The sequence below is a fragment of the Nanorana parkeri genome, unplaced genomic scaffold (genome assembly GCF_000935625.1).
Source record: "Nanorana parkeri isolate BGI_ZX_2015 unplaced genomic scaffold, ASM93562v1 scaffold535, whole genome shotgun sequence".
NCBI lineage: Eukaryota > Metazoa > Chordata > Amphibia > Anura > Dicroglossidae > Nanorana > Nanorana parkeri.
The window spans coordinates 464732-483727 of record NW_017306803.1 but is presented as its reverse complement, the minus strand read 5'-3'; the positions used below and the strand labels follow the sequence as shown (position 1 = coordinate 483727).

Below are 18996 nucleotides of genomic sequence, written 5' to 3'. Positions count from 1 at the left end.
GAGGCAGAAAAAGGCACAGGGGTAGAAGCAACTGTGGGAATTGGAGCCCGGAACCCCTCTAAAACAGACCTGAAGGAATTAAATGTAGCAGATAACTCCTCCCTAACAGAAACCAACAGGTTGCTACTGGCTGCAGCAGACTCTTCCCTAAGAAGACCCTCAATGCACTTCTGACATAGGGTTTTAACATAACCGGAGCTCAACTTCACCACACAAACTGCACATTTTTTCTTTGGGGCCACCTTCGTTTTTTCTTTAGCCTGAAAGAAATCAAGGAGCCATGTTACCCACTGTTCTTCACTCAAAAAAGGGGTTAGAGTGTCCCTCAACACCAAAGCATCCAACACCAAGGGACCCCAGGTGGAGGAAATGAAACATCAGAGGTAACAGGGAGGTAAGATAGTACACATCTTCCATACCTGAGCCGTGCTGGTGCTTGGAAGACCGGTATCCGCAGTCACTGCAAGCTGCAGGGGTAACCCAGGATCCATGTCCGCAGAGCCTGTTGAAAAGAAGCCTGCCAGCGTTTCCTCTCAGTCACTACTGAGATCCACGCTGTATTAAGCTCCAGCCAAGCCCTCCCCTTCCTCCTGCGCCGAAAACGAGGCTTGGAACACACAAGCCAGGCGCCCGGAAATGACGTCACCCGCGCCGGAAGTGACGTACGCGGCCACCCGGTCTGGCCGTGGAACACGTCCCGAGGCCCTGAGAACCGGACAGACCCCTCTGAACGCCACCGATTCCCCTGACCAGCCAAGGGGGTTTCGTCCTCCCGATCCCGGCCCGCACTGGGCACTGAAGGGGGAAAGGAAGCCAGCCTCATCTCCTGCAGCGCTAGGAGAATCCCTGGGGCTCACATAAGGTAGGCAAACCTACACCCTCTGCCCTACACCGGCAGGCCATAAACAAAAGAAGACTTCCCGGGCAGCATCACCACATGGAAGCCCCTCTCAGCGTTCTGTGACGCGCTCCCCAGCTTGACTGAGGAAACACAAAAGACTGAGGGAGAGGAGGAGAGGAGGGTCTTTTAAGCAAATTAAGTGACGTGTTTCCTGTGTGTGGGGGAGGAGATTCCATCTCGTGATGCTGTCCTGGAAGACGTTATGGTAAAGATTAATTTTTATCTTGTTATTTCTCTGTTTTCGGACCAGTCATAGCTAACATTCGGGAGCTTTTTATACTGAACATTGTGTGTTCACAGACAGCAGGAAGTAATATGAATCCATGTTTATTTAGAACTGAGAGCCAACAATAGGAATGACATATTGGGAATTGAGAAATGTAAGTCTTACAGAAGTATTACAACTGCATTATGGCTTCTGACTCACTTATTTAAGCCATGCATCAATCCAGTCAGGCAAACTGTCAGGAGGACTCACCAAATACTGCCCTAGTACCTGCTTTACCCCTTATATGCCAGCATGTATCACATTTATTATAATATGTAAGTCTTTAGTACAACAAACATATACTTCCCAGTGTGCATTGTTTTATCTCAAGTACTTTCTAAAGTGTATAAGTCTACTGCCCATGCCCTGTAGAGGTACATTATTGCTTTTCAGTTAGTGATTTAAGTCTTTAAAAATTACTAAAATAAGTCATCTAGATGTTTTCTGTATAATATTTAGTGTTAACTAAGTATTTAAAATGGTATGCTGATTGTAAATGATCAAGCTGGAATATTCATTAAGTCTTTCAAAGGTAATCAATGTGGTACATGTATTACCATTGACATCCACTCACGTTATTTGCATCATAACTGCTGCTTCTAAACTTCTCATTCTCATGCATCAATCATTATTTTTCTTTCAGACTGTAAGTTCTTTTTCCATCATTCAGTTCTTGAAGTATGCTGTATGGGCTACATAAGCATCTCCAAGAAATAATTGTGAATGGTGTGCTTGAAAACACCAGCTGACGAGCAAAGTGTCCATAGAAATTATTTTCAAATCCTGAGTACTATGTGTATTAGCGGTGTGCAGCAACAGTTATAGATAGGCTTCCATAGGCAATTTCAGAAGAAGCATACGTCCCACAAACAACTGGTTGGTGACTTTTGTCAAAATGTTCGTTTCCCTGTGAACAGCATTCAGTAACTAAATCAGTGTTATTATTTTATACTTTTCCTGATCCTCATTCCATTTTGTTCTATCTTTCCTTTAAGTGAAAATAAATAAATTAAACAATGCCAGAAGAAAGGAGATTAGTACTCTCAGAAAGTTAAATGCACTATTTTTTCCATCATTCAAACCTGTCCAAGAGTGATGGAAAGCATGAGCACAAACTTGATGGCCCAGTTGGATAAACGGCTGCAAGCCTGAGGATGCTGCTTTGGTCTGCAGTGCGGAAGCATGGATTAATTTTGTGCTTCATTCATCAGTTTATGTAGCTATGTTTACCTATGGTTTTGAGCTGTAGGTACTGGCGGGGTGTGGTACATTTAGTGGCCTATAGAGGTGATCAGGTGGCTGTAAAGCTGAGCCACTTTTAATGTAAATCCGACAGTTGGCTTTACACTTGTAAGAAAACTCTCGGCTGCAATAGCAAGTGGGAGTCTGCTTACAGGATCCTGATGCTGCCGCTGTATGGTGTGCTGTGGTGGCATCGAAAGGGTTAATATATTGCACATGATCAGTCCTTCACTTTCTTTCACCTGGCTTTTTTCCCCATTATTTTTACCTGGTGATCCTGCCAGTAATACATTTTCTGTCTTAGGATGGCAATGCTTACTCGCTGTATTCTACTTTTAGAGGAGCAAAGTTGTCACCCTAATTGTCTCCATAACATTGAGGAAAAGGGGATTCTGTAGTTCATAGAGGTGAACTGGGCAGGACTGATAACAGTGCTTGAGATTTTAGTGTAGCACAGGCCACAAAACGCTTTCAATTGTATACTTACAAGACAAAAAAAGAAGATAATAAGAGAAGTTAATTCTTAGGATTAGGCTTATGCCAACCTGCGGGTGCTTTGGTGTAAGAACTTCCTCCAAATTCAAAAGGTTTAGTTATGGGCGGTTGGGCATTTTATATGGACTGACCCTGGTAGGCTTCATTTCTATACATGAAACATGGTGTCAGAAGTGACTAGAATTGGGATTGAGCCTCTTGTTTGGAGTGCAGCGGTTTTGTGATCCAGCACCGTTTTGTGCGTTATGGCTTAAGACTGTTCTGTGTGTATTTTCTGATATTTGATCGCTCATAGGCCCAACGACAATATGGCTGCCATGAATTACATACCTCCCCTGGAGGGGAGGAGATTTAGTGGGGATTGGAGCAGCAACTGGGAAACATTTAGAGCTGAATTTGAGGATTATTCCCTAGGTACAGGGTTGAGTGAGAAACCTGCAGCGGTGCAGGCAGGAAATCTGAGAGGAGTCATGGGCATACACACCACAGTGAGATATACACATGTCTTGTAGGTTGATTTTCTCACTGAGGTGTGTATCTCTCACTTGCATCTGTATCACTTGTTCTGCCTGGTGAAGGGGATCCTGTGAGACCCCGAAACGTCACATAGAGTGCATCCAACTATGCTGCTCGTACGTCAATAAACAGACGTATTTGATTCACTATTTGGAGTGCCGGTGTCTCTATATACTCTACTAGCTAAATATCACGGTGGCCAGCCGTCGACAGCCACAGCACCCACCTTTATTACTTTGGAATGGCGGTTTCGAGTGCGATGGGTTCATGGACTTTACTCTGTATATGAGGAAGAGCTGCACACTGCTAAAGTGATATACAGCAGTAAATTGATCGGCGCTGTGCAATCCAGGGGAAAGAAATGGTTTGTCACCTTAAAATTAAATAAGCCTCAATCCTGCCAGCTCGATTCGGGAGCGTCGTGTGATATAATGTGCTTAAGAGACGAAATTATGTTAGCACCAGAAGCACGTCTAGTGTCAGGTGACACCAAACTAAAGCTACCTACAGGTGAGCTTATGAAATCTCTAGGACTCCTCAGGACAGAATGTGTCATACGTGGACTGACAGAAAGTGTGTTATACGTGGACTGACACACAAGCTAGAGTTCAAAATTGTGGAAGCCTGCCAAAAGCCACTGATATCCGGCTCAAGCTGTGAGCATCTGGGGCTGATGCATTTCTCCATCCCTGCAGAGTTCAACATGATGGACAATCAATTCAAAGGGCCCTTGACAAAACAACTGCTATTATGGGAATTTAGTGATGTTTTTACTGGGCCTGAAAAATCTGTTCCAGGGAAAGTTCATTTCGACCTTGCCATGAGTGTCTCTCCAGTCCAATATGCACCACGCAATGTGCCAGTGGCCTTAAAACAGGCAGTTAAGGCACAGCTTCACCAGTATGAGGCTGATGGACATTTAGCACCAGTGACTGAACCAACTGGTTGGATAAGCAACATGGTGATTGTAAAGAAGCCTGATAAGCTAAGAATATGCATAGAACCCAAATTCTTGAATCAGGCACTGAGACAATCTCATTACATTCTGCCCACTCTCAAGGATGTTTTGTACAAGCTGCCTAAGGCACGTCTCTTCACTCTTGTTGATGCCCGGGATGCATTTTTACAATGTAAGTTGGATAATGTATAAATGGCATCCCTTAGATGCCCATTTTCATGGGAATGTAGGGACTTTAGGTTAGATGCATTTTTGGTGTTTTTCCCCAGTTTTTGTATTTTAGTGCACTGCCTCTTAAGAGTATACAACGGTGGATTTTTTCGGCGGGAAAAAAACGTTATTTTGGCGGGAAAACATCGCCACGAGAATGAATGGCAGTTGGTATTTATGCCCTATATAAGGAGGTGCCGACATGATTAAAATCATCCAGTTGGAATCCAGTTTTGAAGCTTCCCTCCCTCCCTAGTCGCGGTATTTTTATGTGGTTTGTAACCTCAGGAGAGGGGGACTATTCCCTTGATTAATATATTGCTCGAGTTTCGAAAACTGGGCAATATGGTGGAAGTATAAGAGTTATTGGTTGATTATTAAGATTGGTTATTAGAGTATGATTTAATATTTATCCAATAAAAATGCCGCGGCCAATTAATGCCAAATTAAAAGAGTGTTGAGTGATTATTTATTTAGAGTTTAAGTTAATATAAACATATGTCACATACAGTCCCATGCAAGTAGCTACATGACAACCTTCTTAACTCCCTGGGGCAAGAAAGGTGGCTCAAACTGCCGTTTGGAGCATCAGTTGCACCAGAGGTGTATCAATGTAAACAACACAAACTTTTGGCTGGACTCAATGGTATTAACCAATAGCTGATGCCATCCTTGTGGTTGGCAGTGGGGGAACAGATGGAGAAGCAGAGCAAAATCATTATGGCAAACTGTTGGAATTGATGGATTGTTGTAAGCAGGTGAAACTAAGACTTGGCATGAAAAAACTGCAATTCAAGGGCAAAGAAGTCCACTTCTATGAACATATACTATCCTTGGAGGGCCTGTTCACATGAGATCAGGTCCTGATCAGCAGACGTGGAGCTGCTGATGCATTGCGTTTTTGGCTGCGTTTTGGCCGCGTTTTGGATGCGTTCCAGAAAAAAAAAAAAAAAAAATGTTTGTTTTTTTTGCTGGAGTGGGGCTGTTAGTATGTTAGCTGCAGCACAGTGCTTTTTTGATGCATTTGCGTATCCGTTCCGTTCCGTTTCTGTTCCGTTTCCGGACCTGACAAAATGTGACATGCAGTATTTTTTCTGTCGTAAGCTGAACGGACTGCGCACGTGAGAACTGGAGCCCATAAAACACATAGGGATACATTGGGATGCATTTTGAGTGCAGCAGCGTACGGAGCCGGTCAGCACACAAAACGGACGTCGTGTGAACAGGCCCGGAGGGTTTGAAGGTTGACCTAGAAAAAATCAGGGCCATGCTGGATATGCCACAGCCAGCAAATGTGAAATTCCTGTAGCCTTTCATAGGATTTGTTACCTACTTAGCAAAATTTCTACCAAGCCATTGAGAAGGCTTATGGACAGGGATGCAGTTTGGCTTTGGCATGATAATGCAGTGCAGGAAATCAAATGTTTGGTCACATATACACCTGTCCTGAAGTACTATAATGTTACAAAACCTGTAACTATTCAAAGTGACGCGAGCAAAAGTGGACTCGGGTGTTGCCTATTGCAAGCTGGCTGTAAAGCCTCGCTACTCTTATCTATGGTGTCTATTTACCCGACGTGACCCCGCTTTTTATATTTTACCAAAAATATGGGTAATAAATGGGTGTGGTTACTGGGGGTGTGGCCACTAAAGGGTGTGACCACTGAGGGGTGTGGTCACTGAGGGGCGCTGTAAAGCTTTCTCGCACAGGGCGCCTAAAGGCCTAAGGCCGGCCCTGAGTTTAGCTAGCAGGTGTATGAAGTTCAGCACAACAGCAATATCACCCAGAGTTAAAGGCTGTGAGCAACAGAAAGGAGTTTAGCTAGCAGGTAATGAAGTTCAGCACAACACCAATAGCACACAGGGTTAATGGCTGTGAGCAACAGCAAGGAGTTTAGCTAGCAGGTAATGAAGTTCAGCACAACAGCACTATAGTAGTGTCCTGGTAGCCAGGAGGCATAAGCATCTACTTGCGCTTTGTTTGGTGGTCAATGGTAGAGCCCTGAGACTCTTGGATCCGACTACCTGCTTGTGGCTGATGATCCTGAAGGGCAGCAAGGCAGACACTGATTGATCAGTGTCCTGCTACAATCAACAGTAGGACGCCGATCAATCAGTGAGCAGCAGCTTTAAGCCGACTGCTCGAATGAGGTGGGCGGAGTCCCAGGGAGTGCCTGCGCACTACTGAGTCCCTGCTAGGAGGTGAGGGGTTACCACGGCGCGCCTGCGCAGGACGGCGTTGGAGCCCGACGGTGGACCGTAACCCGGTACGTCTATTACAATGGCCAGCCTATCACTTTCGCTTCAAGGGCACTGACCCATACTAATCAAAACTACGCACAAATTGAAAAGGAATATCTGAGTATTGTGTTTGTCTGCAGTGCTTTCATCACTACCTCTATGGTCGTGACGAGATCATGGCAGAAACTGACCATAAGCCTCTGATATCTATTTTTAAGAAACTCCCTTTGTGTGCACCCAAATGCCTACAGAGCATGTTGCTCAAAGCAGGAGTGTGCACAATACACAGTTTGCAATGTTCAACAGGACCTGGATCTCTTGTCGCAGATTAAACATCACAGACCTGAGATTGCTTTGGATAAAACAGCACACAGAAATCGACGAGTGTTTGCAAGCACTTAAATCTGTTGTTCTGAATGGTTGGCCATATTTAAAGGTGGAGGTGCCATTATTTGTGAGAGAATATTAAACTTTCAAAAACAAAATAGACATTCAGGATGGCGTACTGTACAAGGGGCCAAGAGTCATCATTCCTACATTTTTGAGATTGGAGATGTTGACACGCATTCATGCCAGTCACATTAGTGGAGAACCATGCTTAAGGCAGGCACAAGATACCCTATACTGGCCCAACATGCAGTATGAGATTAGAAACTTTGCTAGCCGTTGCTCAGCATGCAATGAATATGCACAAGCACAACTGAAAGAATCCATGATGTTGCATATGCTGTCCACCTAGCCTTGGCAAATTGTAAGCATGGATTTACTGAATTATGCTGGGCAAGATTTTCTACTAATTGTTGATCACTATTCTGACTTTTGGGAGATTGAGCCTGTCTGCTGAAACTACAATCAAGCATTGTGTAAAGTGCAGTTTGCAAGTTATGGCCTGCCAGACAGGGTATTTACGGATAATGGACCCCAATTTGCATGTGAGCAATTCAGATGGTTCTCTACAGGTTGGGGGTTTGAGCATGTTACCTCATCCTCACTGCACCCACAAGCTAATGGCAAAGCAGCAGTAAAGATAGTGAAGAATCTTGGCAAAAAGTCTAAGTATGATGGTAATGACACGTGGAAAGCCATTCTACATTGGAGGAACACCTCAACCGAAGGCATGGACAGTAGTCCTGCACAGTGCTTGATGTCAAGGAGACCAAATAATTCATTGCCTGTGGCCAACAAATTTCTTTAACCTTGTGTAGTTACAGATGTACTGGAGATACTGCGACAGAGGAAACAGATCTCCAAACTGACATATGATGTGTCTGCCAAATACCTACCTGAACTAAGTATTGGAGGGCCAATCCGTTTGAAGCTGCTTCCTGGTGACAGGACTGGTCACTGGAGACTGGGCACCTGTGTTCAGATGGTTGCTCCTCGCTCATATCTTGTGGATGTGGAAGGCAGTCTCTACTGCTGCAATCGAGTGGACTTGCGAGTGGCAGAACAACTCGCCACACAAGCCTATGAGCATCCTGCATGTGATCCTCCCGAGGCGCTCAATGCCCCTAGTCCTACTGGACCACGTAAGCAAGGCAGAGACAATATTACTGTCATATCTGAAGGATACAATGAGGATGATATAATGCAGCCACATATACCAGTAAGTTCGTCCGTGCCAAACACACCAGCCAGGAAAGAGGACAGCTCCTTATCAAGACCTTCTGGAGCTAAATAGCTTTCCCCAGGCAAAATCCCTGTGGCCTTGCTTAGCGGTTGAGTTTCAAGACTGCCAGATAGACTCAATCTGTAGTGTATCTACCCATATGGACTCAATCTGTAGCATATCTACCAGTAAGACAGTATGTTATGTTTAAGACTGTTCAGGATCCGTTTTTATGTTAATTGTTTAAAAAAATGTTTGTTTGAATGTAAAAAAGGGGATATGTTATGGAGTTATTATGCAAATACTGTGACTCTATTTGCTTATGTTAATATTGCATTGCCTTATACTTCCTGTTTCCTATTCTTACCTTTTGACCTGGATGTAGTTATATAGTTCAACATGACTCCTCAGACTAACAGCTTGCTATGCCTTCATTTCTATACATTAAACAGCTTCCACAGGAGGTGTACCAAGCAGGTCCAGTTGGGTGGTGGCCCTATGGCACAGCCAGAACAAACTGGTAGGACTAAACCCCCCAGATGTATTGGAATACCCTATTAATGGATTAAAGCTGCGCAAACCCCAAGGGCTGACCCAATGGAGGAGCTGATTAAACAGCTGACCCTGGCTAACATGCAAGCTCAGACTCGCCATGAGGAAGCTAATCAGCGCCTAGCAACCCAGCTGGAGGTACAACAGGCTCACCATAGGGAGGCGCTGGCTCAGCAACAAGACAGCACTCGACTATTGGTGGCCCAGCTGTCAGCCCAGCAAGGGACTATACAGACGCAGGTGACGGCCTTGCAGGAAGCAGTGCAGCATCTTTCTCAGGGGCATGAGCAAGTAGCTGTTGCCCTTACGTACACAGGAAAGGATGTTTTCTGTATTCCAAGTCTAATTTTAAATGAACTGCATTCAGCCTGATAAATTATGAATTTCTGCACAAAGCTGGGAACTTGGAGCCCTTAATTTGCCAGCAGCGTCATCTGTACATGGTGAAATTAATTTTCAAAGACAACTATTTCTTCACTCCACCACCTGCTCTTCCTTTTATGGGTTTTGTGTAGTGGAATCTTCTATCTCAAACTGTTTCTAACTGGTTCATTCCTTCACTGTGCATTAGAAAAGTGTGATATACTAAAATAAACATGTTATGTAGTATATATCTTACTAGCAGTAGAATTTTGTTTTTAAATATGGAGTAGTTTTCAGTGGAAAATAGCATAATATGTGAATGAACCCACATTCAGCTTTCCAAAATTCAACCATCACAAATCATGGAATCAGACCCATGCTGAAAAAAGCCTGACTGCATTAAAAGTAAAGTGTATGATAAAGATTTTTCTTTAATAGTTAGGGAGCCTTAGCATTATTGATCGGTGCACTATGCAGGAGGCATGTCAGACCACTGGAGATCCTGATCGCTGCACTTTATGTTAGAGTAGCAGTAGAGCTCTCCAGCATACTGCTAGCACAGAAGAATTTATTAGTTATTAGTTTATCAGTTTTTTTGCCATCTGTGTCCCATTCGTGAGAATCACCATTACTTCCATACCAGTTGTTTTCTTGTGTCATCACTCTATTGCACTCCCCCCTGGGGGTGACTACAGGCAGCTGCCCCCCTGGTGGTGACTACAAGCAGCTGTGCTGACTAACATTGCACTGACATTATCCACCATGGTCACTGTCAAGAATATGGTCCAGAGCAATGGTTTGCAGACAATGCTGGAGCGACTGCATATAGATAGGAAGTGGCTGAAAGAGGCTAAGGGAGATCAGTAGCATTGAGAGAAAAAAAGTGGGGAAGATGATGAAAAGAGTACTTCATGGTAAAAAAATATGAGGCAGTTGTTCTTGGCCAATGATACAGAGTGCTTTAGAAAACTAGATGCCTTGCATTTAGGATTTAGGCCTACTTTCAAATGCTTTACGTGTCCTTGTAGCACAACGTCTACCACATGACAGCTTGGAAAAGCCATGCTTTTGTGCAGCCTATATTTTCTTAAACCTGGAAGTTAAAAATAAAGTAAAGGAAAGACTAAAAGTTGTTCATGGAATTATCATTGTGTAAGTTTGGAACGTTAAGATTAAATGCTGTAATAAACCTGCATGGTCTTGTTGATTTTTATATTCTGGCATTATAACACCCTCATCCTGAAGATATTTTAAAAGCCTATGGCCGTCTTGTAAATATAACTCTTTTGTTACACTGTTTTACTAAGTACTGTTTTTAAAATGAACCTGTCAGGACAGAATAATGGGTGATGCCACTTTGGAATGTTTAAAGCTGAAGTCCATTTATATTTTGTTATGCCGCCCTGGGGGTATGACTTACCTCCATTGAGGTGTGTTCCATGTCCTGGTGGCTGTTGCCTATTGTAGAAACCGGCATTGAAGGAACGACAGATGAATGACTGGACCCACCTCCTGTCCAATTTAAATAATGCCCCTTCTTATATTTGTAATAATGATTTGTTGACTCTAACATAGATTGTCTTGGTAAAAGTTTTTTACTTTGTGCAAATCTGATTGTAAATCTGACAATTGTAATTTTTCGCTTCTTCCTGCTGTTCGCAGTTTTTTTTGTTTTGTTTTTTTACATCAAAAGTCGTTTTGATCTGCTCTTTCCACTAAACCATCTTCAGATTATTTTGATTGTATTTTATGTCATAAGTACAGTATTGCTTTTTGACATCTGTTATTTTTTTATTGATTTACTATCTTGGCTTTAGTTGTAATTGAGTATTTTAACCATATGAGAACTTTGGGTATATGATGCACAGCCTAAAAACAAGGAAATACTTTAGGAGCATGCTGTACATCCTGTTCCCTTGTGTAAAACAAAGCTTCTGAGCAATGTTTAAACAGTATGCAGAAGCTTCATTGAGAATGATATTGTTACAGCATGATATTTACTTGGTTTCATTATTCTCTAAGTAATTTAGAAATTCCAGAAATAGAATAGAACAGCAAGGAAAAATTCAGAATAGAAAAAAAATAAAAAATGTTGGGCCATAGGAATGCATTGCTAGATTCCTATTGGCTATTTCAATTTGCAATAGCCAATAGCAAACTAGCCCTCTGCTGCAGTTCTCCATCAGGTCCACAACTACTGGTTGACAGCAGCAGAGGGCGGGAACAATAGCTAGTTTGCTATTGGCTATTGCAAATTGAAATAGCCAATAGGAATCTAGCAATGCATTCCTATGGCCAAAAATGTTTTTTTTTTTTTCTATTCCGTGTCAGAAAAAAGAAAAAAAAAGAGAAAGCTGTGTTTCTCTCCTGGGCGGCCGGGAGCGGGAGACTCCCGGAGCGCCCTGGAGAGGTTTCTTTTCTTCTTTTTTTGGACGGCAGCAGAACCGCCGGACAATAGAAAACAGTTGGGCAGAGCTAGCTGTCACTGCTAGCTCCGCACAATCGTTTTTAATTTTTTTTCTACTTTTTTAACTATTTTTCTGTTCTGCTCGGTCCGACAGAGGGACCTAGCAGAACAGCTGAGCCGTATGCCGCTGAGCCGTATGCCGCTCAGCGGTATTCGGCTATTCACTCACTGCTGTTCGGCATCTATAAGAATAAACCAAACAGCAGCGAGTAGCCTGCCGCAGGTTCGGCTTAGCCGATCCAGATGTTGGATTGGCTGAGTTGAACTCCTTCTGCACTTCAGGTCGGCCGAACATGCTGTGCATGTTCGGCCGACCCGAAGCCACCTGATGTACGGCTGATTTCAGCCGATATACGGCTGAAATCAGCTGTACCAGCCTGAAGTGAATAGCCGAACAGCGTTCGGCTCACTTCGCTTTAGGTCAGTCATTCACTCGGCTGTCTATGGCAGCTTAGTGAATAGACCCCTAAGAAGGAGAAGCAAGTAGGAATTTTAACCCTTAAGAAGCCAAGAAACCCTAACCCAAGAACTCAAGTAAAAGCAATTTAAACTGCAAAAAGCATTTTTGAATTTTTTTATCATATGCTATGTGAATGGGAATGTGTAACAAATATAAAATAGGTGTCATCCCAATGTGGCAGCAAAAGTGAAAATACACATTAAGTGTCAAGTCTTGGCAGAAAACTATTGTTTTTAGGGTTCTGACACAGTAAATAAGACAGATTCCAGCAAGTGTGTGCTACTAGTTTTGTTACTGGCATGTAGCTTTTGTGAGCTGTCATTCTAATAGTCAGACTTGCCATTAATTAACCAGTTATAATATCAGTCTATTTAAAGCACTGAACTGTTAAAAACAAAAACTCACAGGTATTTAGAGATGTACACACACTGTGCGTAGACCAGGGCCAGATCCAGGGCCCAGGGCAAAGATGCCAAACTGTGCACCCTACCCCATGTGCGCACCTGATTGTCTCATATACACTAGCAGATTTTGTATCATATTGGTCTTATAGATAAGGTTTACTTTGTAGGGATTGAGTGGATATAATCTAAATAGATTGTTCAGGCCGACTCTTTTACATTACAAGGGCTGGTACATTTTGCTGATCTGACAGACTGAATCTAGCTGTGTGTGATCAGCTTTGCTCATGGAACCAACAGTGCTACAAGATAACCAAAAACATAAAACGTATTGTGTATGGGTGATAAGAGTTTATTGTATAACTCGTTTTACATAGCCCACGGGTGATCTGTATGGAGAAGTTACTGTGATAATATAAAAAAGAAAACCATTAAAACAAATGTGGAGACAATGTGCCAAGTCAGCATCTGTGTGTGCAAATCACTAACTAGAGGCAACAGGATCTTGCCAGTGTCAGCTCACACTCAGCATTGGAGATAGGGTTGCCACTTTTTCTTTAGGCGAAAATCGAACACTCTAGCATCGCAGTTTTTTTTTTTTTTAGAGAATATACAGGAGTGAGTGATCAGAGACAGCCAGGAGGATGAGCGAGGAGAGACGGCCAGGAGAGAGTAAGAGAGTAGAGACAACCAGGAAGGTGAGCAAGGAGAGACAGCCAGAAGGATAAGCAAGAGGAGACCGCCAGGAGGATGAGTGAGGAGAGACAGCTAGAATGATGAGCTAGGAGAGACAGCAGTCATACGTGCAGACAAAAACGCACAATTTTTAATAGACGTGCATTTTTTCACGCGTTTGAAGCTAAAACCACAGTCAGAACGTGCAGAAACCGCCCAGAAAATTGTGCATGTATTTTTTTGCTGCGTTGCACATTTTTGTATGCGCGTACGAATGCACAGGTGTGAACAAGCCCCATAATGTATTGTTTTTTTGTGTTTTGCGCATTTCTGTGTGTATAGATACTTGCGGGAAACTGCTCAGGTCTGAACCAGGCCTTAGTACTCCTCATATCTATTAAATGCCAGTGGGGATGTTGCACCTGCTGGAGAAATACAAGTCCCACCGTGCGCAGCTGAGCCCCACAGAAGAAGCCCACACACATCTCTCCCCACACTATTTGTAATCTTGTGTCCGCCTGGTGGAACACTATCCTCCCCGCAGACAGTCCTCTCCTCTCTCTCCTCTTTCCAAGCACAGTTCAGCACCTGCACTGCCTGTCAACACAGCAATGACCACAGAAGGAGAACGGGTGTGTCATTACTCTCCCTGCTTTGCAATCTGGAGCCGGCTCTACATACCAGCACAACACAAGGACCCCGGGGTTGCCCCTGTCTGTCTGACATCATGTGTCTGGGTGTCACCTGCCCTGACACCCAGACACACCTCAAACAAGACTCAAAACCCGGACTGTTTGGGTGAATCCCAGACAGGTGGCAACCCTAATTGGAGAGGTCGAAGAATGAACACAGCAGCCTATTGATAACTATTGAAAAGCCACCTGAACCAATTTTCTGCATAGGCAGGGCCCCCTGATCCCTGGAGTTTACAAACCCCACTGCATAGACACCATTCATATTCTGTAATTATTATGTACCTTCTCCTGTAACGTGCTCAGTCATAAGCATTTTATATTGTATAAGAAAAACTGAATGAAAATATAGTCATGTGTTTTTTTCTTCATTGAGAATAAAAAATAATTAACTAATTGTGCTTTACTTACAAAGTAGAATTTTGTACTGTGTCAATATATTTCAGTAAGCATAGCAATACAAAGTTGGCCATAAAGATCATCAAGCTACAAGGCACAGCTTTAGCCATCTGTGGAGCACAGACCACAGGAATACTCCTGTTTAGTTATGTAGGACAGAGGCACGGGGTACACATTTATTCTACTATCCTGTTTTCCCTATACAAAAGAAGTGGCACCTGCAAAATAGATTGTTGCATGATGTGATCAAAAATAGCTGGTTTGGGAAATTGTAATTTCACATTAATGGGCACTTTATATGTGGGTTTTCAAGTCTACTGTCATTTCATTCTTATAAAAAGAAATTAGACAAACAAAAAAACAGCGGGTTTCAAATGTAGTGGCTTGTATTGTATCTTCAATGCGCTTTTAAACCAGGACTAATATCCAGTAAAACAAAATGGCTTATTTTCCTACTTGGTAGTCCAATGAGTAACTCCTTGTTTTATTGTTACAGATTGAAGATATCATCACCAGAATGCAAGATGATAAAGCTGGTGGGGTACCTATCCGAACAGTTAAAAGCTTCCTGTCTAAAATCCCAAGTGTGGTTACAGGTAAAGACGATTCATTTGCCTTTCTTTGATGTATAAGCTTTTCTAAAAACACATAAGGAACATGCACGTTAAATCAGCTGAACACTTCCAGAAATGTTGTAGCTTTTGGAAACATCATGGTATTTAGAAAGGGCAAATACTAATAGGCAGGGAATTCTCTGAAATAAGGTGTAGCCATTTCTGAAGCAGTAGGATTCTATTAAAAAAACATAAAAAATGAACTTGAGGCAGATATAAAAATACACCAATTATAACAGTTATGTTTTTATTAAAGTATGATGAAATGCCTTTTATTTAAATGCAACTAGTGAAAATACATGAATTTGGCATGGAATTAGCTTCTTGTAATTCCCTATGTAGCATCATTTAGACCTAAATGCATGTACTAATAAGGAACAGAGCAACAGATGGAGAGAGCAGGTGGATCACTCCTCAGTATTCTGCTGCTTCTTTGCTGTCCAATAACAGGCCGAGGACATGGAGGTAATCAAGCTGTACTACCTAACTGCTGTAAAGAACAGCCAGGTCACAGACGTGGCTCTGCTGTCTGCCAGTGTAAATCTCAGGACTGGCTGAACAAAATGACGAATCTCTTGGCAGGTAAAACAGCTCTCTAAGGCTTTGTTCACACCAAGCGCGGAGCAGGTGCAGAGCAGAGCAGTTACAGACCGGAGCAAAACTGCGTCCAATGTATTCCAATGGTATTTTTATTTATAGCTCCAGTTCACATCTCAGCGTTCAGTTCCAGAGCAGGTAAAAAAGCTGCAGCAGGCCCTATTTTATCTGCTGTGGACCTGCTCTGGAACGCATGCAAACGCATCAAAAATGCATGCAAACGCCTGGAACGCAGTGAAAGGCCATTGTAAACTAAAAAAAAATATATATATTTTTTTTTAACCAAAAACGGCCCGGAACGCATCAACGCGGCACAACCCACTGCACTGCATGTGCAGAAACTCATGCAGATCTGGTCTGCATTTGGTGTGAACAAGGCCTTACACAGTGTGTATTTTAAGTATGTATTTAGCTGTTTGCCTGGAGTTGAGCAAAGCTTGTTGGTGTCCTCTTTGTATTTTACCTTGTGGCCACCTTTGAAACTATTTGAAAAAGCTTAGTGCAGATGGGCATGATATAATGTGGAAATCTTTGGAAAACAGTATGACCCAACACACAACCTGATCAAAGCTTTTTCGGGAATTTTATAGGTAAGGTTTATCTCTAGACAAAACATTTTTTAGCTTTGGATAGGGAAGGGTGAGCCCCTTCAAATAGTTATTATTGCTGTTTGTGTGCTCATGGGGAGATTCACCACTCTATTTGTCTTAATGACTATTGTCACTGAAACACAAGGTGGGGTTATTCCAAAACTGAATTGTCCCCACAACAAAAGGTAAGGGGAAATCTTCCAATGTGGACATTTGTTTGGGAAACAGCTGTCTAAGAGGGAACAGTCCCATTACTTTGGGAGATTTCCTTTAACATCCTGTTGGGCCTCTGGGACAGGAAAATCCAGTGAAGGAAAATGTCCACAATGGTACACAAACAGCAAAAAATACAGTGGTAGGAGTCTAAAACTAAAAACAAGTTTTGGCTATACATACACTTTAAAGACCTAACAGAATAATATAGTTACAGTTATTTAAAAAGATGCAACCAGGAAAAAAACGATTGTTTTTCCTATCTAAGTGCTTTCACTCATTCTGAATGAATATCTTTATGTTAACTGCTATGAAAAGGTAGTTATGATAGTGTAATGTAAAGTCCGCCCAGCTGTCAGAAGCAGGCTGTCGGCCGGCCAATGGCTGGCCGCTCGGCCAGCTTCGGCTTTCAGCCGCTCGGCCATGATCGGGAGCTGTACGGGCTATTGCGAAGGGATCCTGGGGCCGAAGCTAGCCAAAGGATCGGCTGAAGCTATGGCCAGATCCTTCGGCAGCTTCGTGAATAGACCCCTAAGACTTTATTCCTAACTCATTCACAAAATGGAAAGTTGAAAATAGCTTTGTTTGTGGCATCCTTATTAATCTTGGCCACAGAGTCAAAGAAGAAAGACAAGAAAATCTCCTTAATAATCTCTGAGATAAATAGACTTGAGACCAAATATAAATGCCCACTTGCTCCTCAAGAGGAACAGGATCTGTGCCGAGGGAGAAATTTAACTCTCTTGGTCTCATTAAGGCCACATTTTCCAGAGCAAGCATACGTAGTGTATGTTTTATGCATTTGCTAATAAATGTAGATGCCCCCAAGTCAATGTTTTACTCCGCCCCAAAATCAAAACATATATCTCACACATAGACACCCTTACGGGAGAATTAACTCAACAACTGCTGCCAATGAATCAAACTCTTCTTAATTATACAGTACAAGACACAGACTTCTTTAATCATAGACATTGAGTTATATGCAGCTACCTTCAGACAAAACCGTGGAACCGCCCATGTAACCCCTCTAGCAAGCCTGTTTCTTTATAGTGTCCTTAGGTAAAGACCTTCGACCAAGTGGATTGGGAGTTCCTGGACCTCACTCTTCAGCATATTGCACTCCTTCCCTATAAGACACAGACACAGTCCTCAAACCCCTCCCTCCCCCCCGTACTGGAGACCTAAACTCATCACCACTCATCACACTCTTTACCCTAGTCCCTCTCCCCGGGCTTTCCCTTTTAATTCTGCCAATCCTTCCGCCCGCTTTCCCCCTTCCCCCCATGTTGGTTCCACCCTCTCACACAGTGACCTCTTCTGCTCCCCACTCCTTATTCACCTCAACTTTACTCCTCTGTTCACCCTTCAGTCCCACAGTTTTTCCATTTACGCACACAACAAAAGAAAAATATCCGCAACATGAGTTGGCTTCAGCACACTTTTATGTAGTTGAAAGGGAGAACGGTCAGCAGGTCATGGTTGTTTTGGTCAGAGGCCCTCCCTACTGACTGTATCTTACCATCAAGTTTCTTTGTAACATAACCTATGTGAACAGTCTATCTGTCTTATGTACAATCTATATGACTAAGGAATGGTTATGTACCTTCTATTATTTGGTATGCATTGTGGAAAATTAATGAAGAATTTAAAAAAAAAACAGTCATGTAGTACTTATTATAATACTTAGGGGGGCTTTTATAGAAGAAAGGAAGCAAAGGGCAATACAGGCATATAGCAGTCACTTTCCGGCTGACATTTCTATAGCACTACCTAGCAATTCAAAGCAAATGTTCAGTTGGAAGATATGGGCAGCATTATCCTTTATTTATTTTCATAAATATATTTCCAATTATTTCTCTTGTCAATCTACACTGACGTTCTTGCACAAACCTGTTCCCATTCTTTGGCTTGGCAAAAAAAATGCTCTGAACATACCACTTAAAAAAGCAACCAGGGAAAGTCCTTCTGCATATAGCTCTAAAGAAACACTAGTAAGTATAAGAATCACAGCCTGACTATTTTACATGCTGTTTTCGAGGCACAAAACTGCAGCTTTCTTTGTTACCCAATTAATTCTGCTTGAGCTACACGCTGTCACGGGGGCTTACTCTAACAGATAATAGCAGTGGCGTTTCTTGAAAAATGTCAAAATATCAAGAGTGTTAAACTAGACGATGATACATTTCATCGTTATTTATTACAGCTCCTTCTAAAAAAGGGAAATGCTCTAGCCTGCTTTCTGCTCTGGAACAAACAAAGAGAGGCGTCACTTGCTATTTATTCCTAATTTTATGGTACAGCGCTCACCCCACCTCTGCAGCAATCATGGTTTTAACCACACTGCATCGCTACTAATCCTATGCTACAGGAATTTGGATGTGACCCATTTACTGTAGGTCTGCTCCACAAAAATCCTAGCCATACGCAGCTAGGACTTCTTAGAAAGGCTGAATTGTAAATGTCAGCTGCTTTAAGTACACAAGGTTTTATGTTGGAGGCATTTGAACTGTTATCAAATAAAAAAGTGCAC

The 18996-nt window shown here is 42.6% G+C and overlaps 1 protein-coding gene across 2 annotated transcripts in view; it reads left to right on the top strand.

The window, feature by feature from the left end:
• LOC108791224 (regulator of G-protein signaling 6) overlaps positions 1-18996 on the top strand; it is a 267130-nt gene that overhangs the window by 142949 nt on the left and 105185 nt on the right. For both annotated transcript variants that reach the window (XM_018561640.1, XM_018561639.1), the window contains exon 3: positions 14946-15045. In XM_018561640.1, the coding sequence (XP_018417142.1) occupies positions 14946-15045 (100 nt within the window). The remainder of the gene's footprint in view (positions 1-14945; positions 15046-18996) is intronic.